We start from the raw sequence: 12,740 nt of genomic DNA, 5'->3' as shown, positions 1-12,740 counted from the left end.
TACTTAGCTAATTTGATTAGTTCGGCTCATTTCTGTGGATAGCAGTTATTTCTGTTACTCTGGCTGTGTCCGAATCCAGGGCATGCGTCCTTCTAAGCTGTATTCGAATTCTAAAGTATATTCGACGGAATGCGTCACAGCAGTGAAACAAGGTTGTCCCATTTCGTAGGCTCCTTCAAGAAGATGCGTCCGTCTTTCGCTAAGTTGCGAAGGATGCGCCCAATGGATCCTTCGCAGCTCAACACATCCCAACATTGATGCCGCAGAAGTAAAGTGGGTGTGTCCCAATTAGGCAATAGGAACGGGGCTTGATGACTCAAGGGAAAGGGCCGGAAGAGCTGATGAGGCAAATAGGAAATTATCCGTAGGCCAAACCTTCCCATTTGTCAACGCTTTCTGTTCAACCTTTAAAGAATGCAGCCTACAAAGGCTACACCTGTGTAGACTGTGTCCTTCGAAGGATGTAGCCCCTGAATTCTGACACAGCCTTTGTTCCTGAGTGCTGTACTTCTCTTTGCACTAGACACAGTCTGTTTCGATCCCTGTCGTCTACCTGTTAGAGGTGTTTGTCATGGGCAGAAAAACCTAGCTGTCTTTTTGCATGTGTTGACCTGGCTTGGGATTCTTGTTAGCAAGGTTCTGTTTGTAGGCCAGTCCCCCCCCGTCGCTTCCTTTCTGTCCGGCTTGGCGCGACATAAATCACAATGCATATTAAGTTCTACTAACAGCGACCTGCATATGCCGCGCCATACAGTGTGCAAGCTGCAGTAATAAGAGCGAACCATAATCAGGGTTGCCAACTCTAACGCATCTGGCGTGAAGCTCTCACTTTTAGACACTCATGATCATGCGAGAAATCTTATGGAAAATCTATATTTTTCCATTATCAACCAAAAATGAGTTACCTCAAAAGTGTTGGGCCAGTGTCCAAACCTTGCAGACTATTTGCAAGGTATCGAAACACTTATGCGTGCAGACTTGTCTCAAATTGAACATCTCACTCCAGCCAGCTGACCAAAGTTGGCAACCCTGATCATTTCAAGCAGTGAAGGCAAAGGTAACAATCATGATATAGTAGAAAATTCTGAGCAAAATGAAGTAACAGAGGTCTCACATGTAAAATGTCATTACTGTTAGAAACTTTTGAGGAAAAACAACACACAGAGTCAGTGAAAAGACTTTATAATGAGTAAGCAGTTACAATATTAAATTACCTGAACCTGGATCTGTTGTTTCAGCACTCTTGCTAATATTGTGAATTATTACCCTATGTTATCCAAAATAATTATTTTCATATCATCAGCTAGTGTTATTGTAATTTCGCCAACCACTGGGTTTTCCTTTTTCAGCTCTTTTAAAAATACATACTTGGCTCCACAAATGTCTTACAAAAATTTAAGCAATATAAATCTTTCATAGATTCATGTGTTAAATTAGTAATGCTTATTCAGGTTTTATGCACACATATTTCAGGAGACATTAAAGGTTGTGGAGCAGATGAAGTGAAAAAAGGGTAATAGTAGTAAATATTCAGTTCTCCAAATTAAGAAAAAAAAATCTTTCTTTTAGTTTACCTTATGTTCTCTCCATCAAATATCAGTAATGTGATGGCGTCTAATCTCTTGAAAGCAAATATCTATGTCAGTAAAAGGTAAAGGAAACCATATGCATTCTGCATTAACATAGATTTTCCTTGAAATAAAAGTATTTTACCTGTATATGGCTATATTTTGCATTCACCTTCTACTAATTAAATTGTTGTAAGATACTACAAATAAAAATAAGCTGACTAGCCTGAATGTTTGATACCTAAACATATCTGTACAAGAAATGTACAAGAACATAAGAACATAAGGATATATAATAGAAACAGAAATGGTTACTTGAGAAGTGTCATTTGTCATGTATGATCAGGTTTATTGAGAGAGATCAATGCATAGTCCTCTGATTTATTTTTCCATTAATCATCATTATACTTCTATTATACTTCTGATGACCAATCTGTAAAATGTCATAAAATGCCCACAACTATGGTGATAAATAAAATCGATGTAATAGGTTGTGATGTCAGTGTAATGAGACAGGGTGCCTGTAATGACTAGCATTAGTGAGAATTAAATTCATTGACTATACAGCCTCTTGAACCTTTTGATTCCACTAAACAACAGGAGTGGGATCAGTGGATCCAGAGATTCATGCACTTGACTCACAACAACCAGCAAGCATCACCTGAGGAAAACCAGGTGATTATATTCATAAGTGAAGCTTAGAGGATTATTGCTAACTATGTTGTGGTACAAGGCCAGGAAACAAGGTTGGACAAATTCCTCATGCCAAGCAATAATGTAATATATGAGCGAGGTTTAATCACCACGTGCATACAACTGAACGAAACACTTAATTTGTTCATCACTTAATTGGCACGCACTAGCTGAAAACTACAAATACAGTCAGTCACGAGATGATCGGCTAGTATTGGGTCTGAGAAACTCTGTGCTTTTGGAAAAGCAGCAATTAGACAAAGATCTGATGTTGGAAATTGTTCTTACTAAACCAAGACAATTTGAAGAAATGAGACACCGACCATCAGATATCTGCTGTGAGTAACAAAGTCAAACAGGTATTTAAATACAGATGCTACATATCAGTACTAGTAGCCCACATTATGGAAATTGGATTAATTTTATCGTCGCCCCCCCTGGTCGTCAACTTTCATTGTTGGTACTTCCTCCCCAGTCAACAATTGTTACATTGCCACGCCTTTTGTGCTTTTTGTTAGAATCAGGTGGTGCTACACTTATTGTGCTATGAGTAGCTACACAAACACAATATAGTAGCAAAAGGACGGCCACAGGGGATTTCTAAATATAGTGAAAAATCTACCTAGAGCCCTGGGGGGGTAGGCCAGTTACTTCCAAATTGAAGCTTTAACGAAAAAAAAAAATGGTGCCGAAAGACTTAATGTCCAAGAAGAATCACTGGTACAAGTGAGCCAAGCAAAGAAGCTTTTGATCATTATAACAAGAGCTTTAGTCCTCACCAGTCCTTACACTGTGTGGCGCAAGCAAAGACCTCAAAATCCCTGCCAACACACCCTTGTTCAAACTGGGCGCGCTCCTACTGCAAGAAAACAGAAGCATGTGGTCACCAGCGCCATATGCATTTCGGTCATCGATGCCAACTGAGCAGCGCTTTGCACAAGCAGAGAAAGAGGTGCTGGCAGCAATGTGGGCATGAAAGAGGTTCAGCAGCTTCATCACTGGGCGACATTTCAAGCTGGAAACTGACCATAAGTCATTGGTGAGTCTACTGGGAGAGAACGCTTAGGATAAACGTCTGCCAAGATTATAAAGATTTAGAATAAGATAAATGAGATGTTCATACTCAATTTTGCACATTCTTGGGAAAAGCTTATGGGCGGCCAACATCCTCTCATATGCTCCTCTAAAAGACAGAGATGGCCAAGCAGAATCTAAGCTAATGGAACACTAATATATATGCTGACTCAGTCTTTGACAGCATACCTGTAAGTAAATATTACCTGAATGACCTGAAAGGTGGCTGCACATGCACACCATATTGATGGACTTCTGTAGAAAAGGCCTCCCAAAGTGAATCAAACTGCCAAGGACGTTGAAATATTACTGGTGTGGGAGATCAGTGCTGATTGTGCATGATGGACTACTCTTGAGAGGCACAATGATGGCCATGCTATCAGTCATGGGGCATGGATCGCTTGATAAAATACATGAAGGTCATTGGGGAGTGGCGACAAGCAGGCAACAGGCCAAACAAACAGTGTGGTGGCCAAGACTCAGCAGTCAACCAAATGAGCTTCTCCTAAAGTGAAGAACCTGCACCATGCGGAGAACAAATGTCAAGGAGCCACGAATGCCAGTGAAGATGCCTGACAGCCATTGGCCAAAATTGGGATTTGATAACTAATTATTTGCTGGTTGTGGGTTACTTTTCCAGCTATGTGGAAATGGTGGAGTTCACTCCAACTAGGTCAGCACACACTGTCGTCCACCTGAAGTGGATCTTATATTATGGCCCTCCTGAAACACTTCAGACACACAACCGATCATACTTTTCATAGGTTGACTTTTAGGCTTACTGTAGCAGCTAAATAGAACTTTTGGCATGTGACTAGTTGCCTCATGTTTGCGCCCAAGTAATGACGAGGCACAAATATTTGTTTGTCCTATGAAAGACCTCCTAAAGCAGGGGTCTCAAACTCCAGTCCTGGGGGGCTGGTTCACCCTCATTTAAACACACCTGATTCAACTCCTTGTGCTATTTACCACACAGCTCTTGAGCTGAATCATTTGTGGTGGAACAGGAAAAGAACTAAGCTACACAGGGCTCCGGCCCCCCAGGACTGGAATTTGAGACCCCTGTCCTAAAGAAAGCAGTCTAGCCCTACCATGCATTGCTATTTTTCCCCAGAACAGATATAGTCCAACATAACTGTATGGCACTAACTATATACCATGGTTCCCACCTTACCAGCATTATAGGAACCTGCTCTTCCTGACTGCATGCTGGAGGCCAAAGAATGAGAGAATAGGTTGGAAAACACAAGAAACGCCAACAGGAGGAACAAGGTGAAGCACTCGGAGAAGATATGTAGGTAGCTAACATAAAAGTTCATGGTATAGCATACAACAGCAATGACAGAAGGATGATTTTCACAATTCACAATTGCACAAAATATAGTGCAAAGTGAATGAATATTACAGTTATATAGCACTTTTCAAGACTTCACAGAACCAATTGGCAGCTACTTCAACTACCACCACTGCATAGATAATGCAACAGCAGCCATTCTGCACCAGTACACTCACCACAGAGTAGCTAAGGGGGTGAAGGGGTAGAATTCACTAATAATAATAATAATAATAGATACTGTATTAATCCCCATGGGGAAATTCTCTTTACACCTCCCTCAACTTGCTCTTTGTACAGTAAGTTCTTCACGAAGGGTAGCCACCCATAGCAGCTCCCAGGGAGCTGGGGGTTAAGAGCCTTGCTCAAGGACCCACAGATGTGCTGAGGCTGGGTTTGAACCAGCAACTTTCTGAATACAGGCAGACAGGCTTAGCCCACTGAGCCATATATGGGGAGATCAGGAAGCCAGATTTGAAAGGGCCACAGTGGGCAGTTTTAGCTGGACCATTGGCGTTCCACCCCTACTCTTTTAAAAGATGCACAGAGATCTTTTACAGCCTTAGATAGTCAGGATAACAGTTTTACATAATATCTGAAGGACATCACCATTTTTATAGCACAGTGCCCCCATCACTGCATTGGAATCCATACAGACCACAGGGGGGCTAATCTGTTAGCCATGCCAACACTTCTTCCAACAGAAACCCAGCTTTCCTAGTCAGTCTCCCACCTAAGGACTGGCCAGATCCAAACCAGCTTAGCTTCAGACAGATGATTTAGTCTGAAATGCAAGTGGCACAGCTGCTTAGAGGGGATGTGAAAAGAAATAAAACAGCACTAGCAAAGTCCAGGGGCATTTGTATAAGAAATTCACATCGGTTGGTGCCAACGGAAACTAAAACTGGAGTAACCGGCACAACAAACAAGGAGAAGGACGGTTCACTGCCAAGAGTTTCAGGGCTCACTCGACTAGCAATCTCAGAACCCGGTCAGGAAGAGTTCTCAAGCCTAAGAGACTTGCTCTCTGAGAAATGAAATTGGTTTAGTGTGTAAAAGAAAAATATCAGTTGCATGCACAGGATGCTAATTAATGTAACTGTTTATTAAACAGTTTGTTTATTGAAAAACTAGAACAGGCACAGGTCGTCCAGCACAAGGACAAATAATCCCTTAATACCTGAGGAAATAAAGGCAGGGTACACTTTGTTCTCAAAAAAGTGACATGGGAATAAATAAAATAGATGCAATGGGCTGTGATGTCATCAGTTAAAGGTTAAAATAATGAAAATAAAATAAAATGATATAATGAGCATGTGGCTCTGTGGGCTTAGTCTGTGTGTCTGTGATCAGAAGGTTGGCAATTCAAACCCAGCTTCAGCACGTATGCAGGTCCTTGAGTAAAGCCCTTAACCCCCAGCTCCCTAGGTGCCGCTACAGGTGGCTGCCTTTCATGGACAGCTTACTCTACAAAGAGCAAGTTAGGGGACGTGTAATCTATTACTATTATTATATGAATTTGAGAGAGCTTAAGGAGTATAGTGTGTTTTCAGTCTTGCTGAAGTTGTAACAAGAGTTCGACAAACATTCCAAACTAAACGAATTATGCAACAACCACAACTCAACAGTGAATTCTGCAGTCTGTAGGCCTGCTGTCTTCCAAAATGGCTCGCTTAAGGCCATGACGATATCCTGTCTGTTAATGTTATCTTTTTCAGGCAACCTTTAACCTCTCGCTCATGCTAGAGAGAAAATGTTACATTAGACTAAGAAATGGACTAGCAAATAAATTTCACTGTAATTTTAACAGTTCATCATTCACCTAATATAACCAATGCGGATGCTGTATGCATAGTTCACATTTTTATGTAGCTAAAGGTCAAGGCTATAAAATATAAATAAGTTCAGTGAATAAATTAACACATAAAGCTGCGCATATTACTAGACAGAGAAGTACTGGACACTAATTATATTTCAGTGTGAAGGTTAACAGTGTCCAGTGTGACTATTTAACTATTCAGTGGGGGGGTACCTCTGTCTTACCTCCATAAAGAGCTTTCTGTCACGCTTCCCAAGTTGAAGTCATAAAGCTTGGTCAAGATTAGGATCACCTGAAAAAGGAGGGAAAATTATTCATCAAAATTTGTACCAATAATACAAAACAATTGCAATGTTGCTTAATGCACTACATTCAATAACAAATAAATATCACTAAAACACAACATTCATATGTTATGTTTGTGCATATATACACCAAACAGAATAAAATAACTGAGCGATTAATCATTTATGTACAATGGTGTACCATAAAAATACAAACAAAATAAAGATTTTTAAAAAGAATCTGCTGACTGTTGCTTAAATATAATTATTTGCTGACATACAGAGAAGAAAACTTCAGCTTGAACTTTAGACAAGACAATACACTAAAATTCATTAAATAAGGACACTTTTGTCTTCACTCAAGACCATAGGCTTTAATTGCAGAACTTTAAAAACACCATTCTGCTGTTTCCTCTTTCCAAAATAGCTGTGTCAACAAAGTGTCACTCCTTTATCATTTTATCTTCCTTTTTTCGAAAATGAGAAAGTGGATAATATTCAGTAGCTTCAACACGACAGTGATTATCAGCAACTGGAATGCTGCATAACCAGGGTTTAAATATAGACAGAGACCAACAGAGCCAAGTTCCACCTCCTTATGTCCAAATCGCAAATTCCACCTCCTTACACATGAATCTATTTTTAACCCCCCCCCCCCCCCACTCTGTACCTGAAAGGGCTCCCCCATCTCTCTGATTCTAATTTAACCCCAGCACATAACCAAGTTAAAATCATAAAATACTGTGCAAAATGAGAGACAGCCAGAGGTACAGAATCCTTAAACATCAAGCAAACAATATCCATTCATAAAATACAAAAAAAAGAAAGAGGACTTAATAGGTAAATAAATCAGATACAGATACAAGCCCCAACCCATTTTTGACAATATGGGAACCAAAGTCATGGATTTTCAGTTCAATATATCACATTCTGTTCTTTTGCGCATTTAATGCATATTGTCACAAATATACATTAATGTACTTTGACATAATGACTTAATTTAGCTGCACAAGTACCTTGTGAAATGTTGATTTGACATAATGCTAATCACTGAAAAAATCCCTTGTCTGAAGAGAGACCAGACTTGGAAGATGAGCTAGGAATAAACAAGAAATGTATTCATTTCTCTCTAAGCTGATTTTGGGAGGAGGGCAAACAGGTGGAACACAAAATACAATCAATTACAAGAGTCAACACTGCTGTCAGTGTTACTAGGGGCACAAAACAAACAAAATATATGTATGCGGTATAATATCAGTGAATGCATGGTAGGGCACATGCAAAAATATGCTCAATATGGGCAATTTAGTGATGCCCGTTCGCCCTGCGTGATTTGGACTGCAGAAGAAAATCTGAACAACAGTGCATGCAAACTACACTCACTCTGAGATGCTGATTAGGGTAAGTAATCAGAAGATGGATGGATGGATGGATGGGAAATACACACACAGTATTTCAGGAGGGGGTCAAATCCCCATCTCCCAAGATTGATTCTGTACCAACAAAAACCTAATGAAATATGTTATGTGAATATGATTTCATTTTTTTCTGCTTCAGTGGTTTACATGCAAAAAAAAAAAGGTTTTGTAGAGCATAATGTCATATAATATATCAAGGACTGACATTTTTGTGAGAGTTAAGAGAATAACTTTTAGTGGTCTAGGTATCAATGAGCATGTCTTCATCCGTGGCTGGTTCGGGGATGTGGTCTGAAGCCCGAAATCAATTTAAAAAAACATTACATGGCAATAGCAGCTTGTTCACTCCAGGTATAAATAAACATCATTCTCCAAAATAAATAGTTGTATGCTAATAGTTAGCAGCTTATACTACTGTGATATTCACATGTCCCTAATATTGCTTTAGAGCAGCCCAATAAGCTATGTAGCTATAATCTTTTGATGTCAGACTCGTGTCGTCCTTAGGGCAGCCCTGCCACTTCTCACCCACTGCTTCCAGGCTCACCTGACTGACTTCCAAGGCATGGTCTGATTCACGTCCCTTCAGATACAAGCCTTTGCTTTGCTGGAAAAGTAGGCCTAGTGTTACTCAGGAACAGACATTTAGGCCATGCAGGACTATAGTCCTGGAGAGGGAAATGTGGTAATGCAATGCATAGGAAATCCTGAAGGTTCTCATGCTATGGCTGAATGCCTGGTCGAAGGAAAGCAGAGATTAGTGACAATTTCCTTTTCGTCTTTTTTTCTTTTTTGTTTGAGTGGCTAATCCATCTATACTGCAAGGTAGTGACTGCAGTTGAGGAGCTAGGATCATGATATTAGTTTTTACTGGCCTCATGAAAGGAAAGGGTGTGTGTGTGTGTATGTGTATATATAACATTTACAGGAATTCTGCAATCCCCTGAATCACATGCATGTACTTAAGCAGCATAAAATAAGAAATGTAACGCGTGATCAAAACTACTTTTTTTTTCCTTTAAATTTAAATTTTTAAAGCCCAGCAGACCTATAATTTGGAGGAGAAATGTCAGAAATGCTCATTTTTAATTGTCGTCATTACAGTTTAATTAACTGAATGTAGCAAAATGATATTAACATAACAAAATGCACCATGTCCACCAAGACCAATTTAAAACGCCCAATACAATTCTGAATTTTGATTGTTTACTAGAAGTCCAGATGGAACTAATGCGTTTTTTTTTGGAAAACCTTCCATCCTTTCTCCCGGCTGTCATTGGTACAATTATATCATCTTTATACTGTTGGTGGCTGTGACTGTCTAACATTTGGCAACCTGGTAGCAACCAGATTAAATTAACCATGCATGAACATTGTAAATATGCTACATTTGCCTGCTCTGTCAAGAGAAACATTAGCAAGTCCTGAAAGGTATATAGAATAATGTGAATCAGGGCAAATACATTTATATGCATTCATACTATGGGATGTATTTTTCATTAGGTGCAAGTTATACTAATAGCCTTATATACATATCTAAACGAATGTTTAATTTGATCACATGTCGAATATGCATAGGTAATTCTTCATAATTTGAATTTGATCATGTGTTTCCATGCAACAGACAAAACCGCCAGTAGCATTTGATGTTAGTCATTATCTAGAAGTGATAAAGCTTTTAGGCTTTCATTTATGTGTCAGCTGCAAAGCAATTACTCCATTATATCAGGGCGACACATTTATTGCAAAGTAATATGTTTGATCTACAGTTATTACTTGTCATTGTAGTTATGAGCTTCCCTCTGTCTTGTCACTTTCTGATTCAAGCAGGTCCAGTTGATGACTGCCATAGCTGTATAAATACTTCAGCACAAAACCTTGAATTTTCAGTGTTGTTTAATGCAACTATTTATATGTATAATATATAAACAGTAATTTGCATCCTTTCTCCTTATAGCATTCTAATGTTTTCCTCAGAAGAGATGCAATTTTACCGTAAAAGGCAAAATCTTCAGCTAGTAACCCTTAGGTTATTCCCATTGTAACAGTAGGACAAATACCAAGGCAAGCTACCACATCATCTTTAAATAGTCTGGCAAACACATTAAAGGATAACACTCATAGCCTGAGTTTGTAAGCTGGTACCATCCAATTGGACAGAATAGGTGAAAGAAAAAATCTTGTCAGACTAATATAGAGAAATATTTCATTGCATTTCAGCAGGACAATTTTGTGGTCCATTGCAGTGTAGCACTGACCCATCTGCCTCATCTTCCTGCTTTATCTGTGCAGGTAACTGTTACTGGCACAAGCCTGACCCTCCGGCTTGAGCCTCCTTTCAGTAGAACTTTATGAAAAAATGACACCATATTACACTGCCAGTGCAAGGTTTGGACAAGCCTACCCATAGAAAGGTTAATTTCTACTGTTCCTTACATTTTAGAATATTTACAAATACATCAAAACTATTAAAAATGACATACACTCACCTAAAGGATTATTAGGAACACCATACTAATACGGTGTTTGACCCCCTTTCGCCTTCAGAACTGCCTTAATTCTACGTGGCATTGATTCAACAAGGTGCTGAAAGCATTCTTTAGAAATGTTGGCCCATATTGATAGGATAGCATCTTGCAGTTGATGGAGATTTGTGGGATGCACATCCAGGGCACGAAGCTCCCGTTCCACCACATCCCAAAGATGCTCTATTGGGTTGAGATCTGGTGGCTGTGGGGGCCATTTTAGTACAGTGAACTCATTGTAATGTTCAAGAAACCAATTTGAAATGATTCGAGCTTTGTGACATGGTGCATTATCCTGCTGGAAGTAGCCATCAGAGGATGGGTACATGGTGGTCATAAAGGGATGGACATGGTCAGAAACAATGCTCAGGTAGGCCGTGGCATTTAAACGATGCCCAATTGGCACTAAGGGGCCTAAAGTGTTCCAAGAAAACATCCCCCACACCATTACACCGCCACCACCAGCCTGCACAGTGGTAACAAGGCATGATGGATCCATGTTCTCATTCTGTTTACGGCAAATTCTGACTCTACCATTTGAATGTCTCAACAGAAATGGAGACTCATCAGACCAGGCAACATTTTTCCAGTCTTCAACTGTCCAATTTTGGTGAGCTCGTGCAAATTGTAGCCTCTTTTTCCTATTTGTAGTGGAGATGAGTGGTACCCGGTGGGGTCTTCTGCTGTTGTAGCCCATCCGCCTCAAGGTTGTGCGTGTTGTGGCTTCACAAATGCTTTGCTGCATACCTCAGTTGTAACGAGTGGTTATTTCAGTCAAAGTTGCTCTTCTATCAGCTTGAATCAGTCGGCCCATTCTCCTCTGACCTCTAGCATCAACAAGGCATTTTCGCCCACAGGACTGCCGCATACTGGATGTTTTTCCCTTTGCACACCATTCTTTATAAACCCTAGAAATGGTTGTGCGTGAAAATCCCAGTAACTGAGCAGATTGTGAAATACTCAGACCGGCCCGTCTGGCACCAACAACCATGCCATGCTCAAAATTGCTTAAATCACCTTTCTTTCCCATTCTGACATTCAGTTTGGAGTTCAGGAGATTGTCTTGACCAAGACCACACCCCTAAATGCATTGAAGCAACTGCCATGTGATTGGTTGATTAAATAATTGCATTAATGAGAAATTGAACAGGTGTTCCTAATAATCCTTTAGGTGAGTGTATATGGATGATGATCATTACTGATCAAAACATTATTAAACAAAAACTATATAATTTGCTGGGGGAGCAGTTCTGTGGGTTGGGACTCAGAAGGTTGCCGGTTCAAATCCCATGGTCAGCAGAGTGATCCCACCATTGGGCCCATGAGCAAGGCCATTAACCCCAATTGCTCCACGGACAGGCTGACCCTACTGGCTTTTCCAGTGGTCCTGAAGGAGCTCCCACATATGCTGAGCACTCATTGGCCACTTTTCCTTCACTCTCTGTTCATACTCTCACAAAACCATTTCTGCTGGGTTTAGGTCAGCTGGCCAGGTCATGTGATCTGACACTCTATCACACTCCTTTGTAGGAGACTTGGCATGTCCAAACTTTTGACTGGGAATGTATATTAATAAAACTAAATGTCTAACATAAAAATGAATCCTATGAAATCAAATGATTGAGTGGCCAATTCTTGTTTCCTGAGCATATTTTGTACAAACTGGTTAGAATGTTATAAATGTCATCCAGTTACCTAAACTAAAAATTTATGGGGAAATTCATCAAAACGTTCCTTGGTTTTCTGTTCACATCCCTGATGGCATAATGCAACAGCATTACCTGCTGAGCCCCCATGTAGCCCCAAAGTGAATACATAATGTCAGAGAAAAAAGACAAATTCATCTCAGAAAACTTTGGGTCCATTCACATTTCAGCAGTGATGTTCTGTATTTCATCACTGAAAGAAAAGGCTAAACCACAATTTTGCTCATAGCTCTCAAAATGAGTTACGATCCACAATCACCAACCTCACAAACTCTACCAAATATATATATGCTTCCTAATTTGCATGATTGTTTGTATGC

At 40.0% G+C, this 12,740-nt stretch overlaps 1 protein-coding gene across 1 annotated transcript in view; it reads right to left on the bottom strand.

The window, feature by feature from the left end:
• Nucleotides 1–12,740, bottom strand: part of sorcs3a (sortilin related VPS10 domain containing receptor 3a) — a 169,213-nt gene that overhangs the window by 93,715 nt on the left and 62,758 nt on the right. Inside the window, exon 2 of the mRNA XM_023798977.2 lies at nucleotides 6,712–6,779. Coding sequence (XP_023654745.1) covers nucleotides 6,712–6,779 — 68 coding nt within the window. The remainder of the gene's footprint in view (nucleotides 1–6,711; nucleotides 6,780–12,740) is intronic.

This window comes from Paramormyrops kingsleyae, chromosome 20, assembly GCF_048594095.1.
Source record: "Paramormyrops kingsleyae isolate MSU_618 chromosome 20, PKINGS_0.4, whole genome shotgun sequence".
NCBI lineage: Eukaryota > Metazoa > Chordata > Actinopteri > Osteoglossiformes > Mormyridae > Paramormyrops > Paramormyrops kingsleyae.
This window is presented reverse-complemented; position numbering and strand designations above follow the sequence as displayed.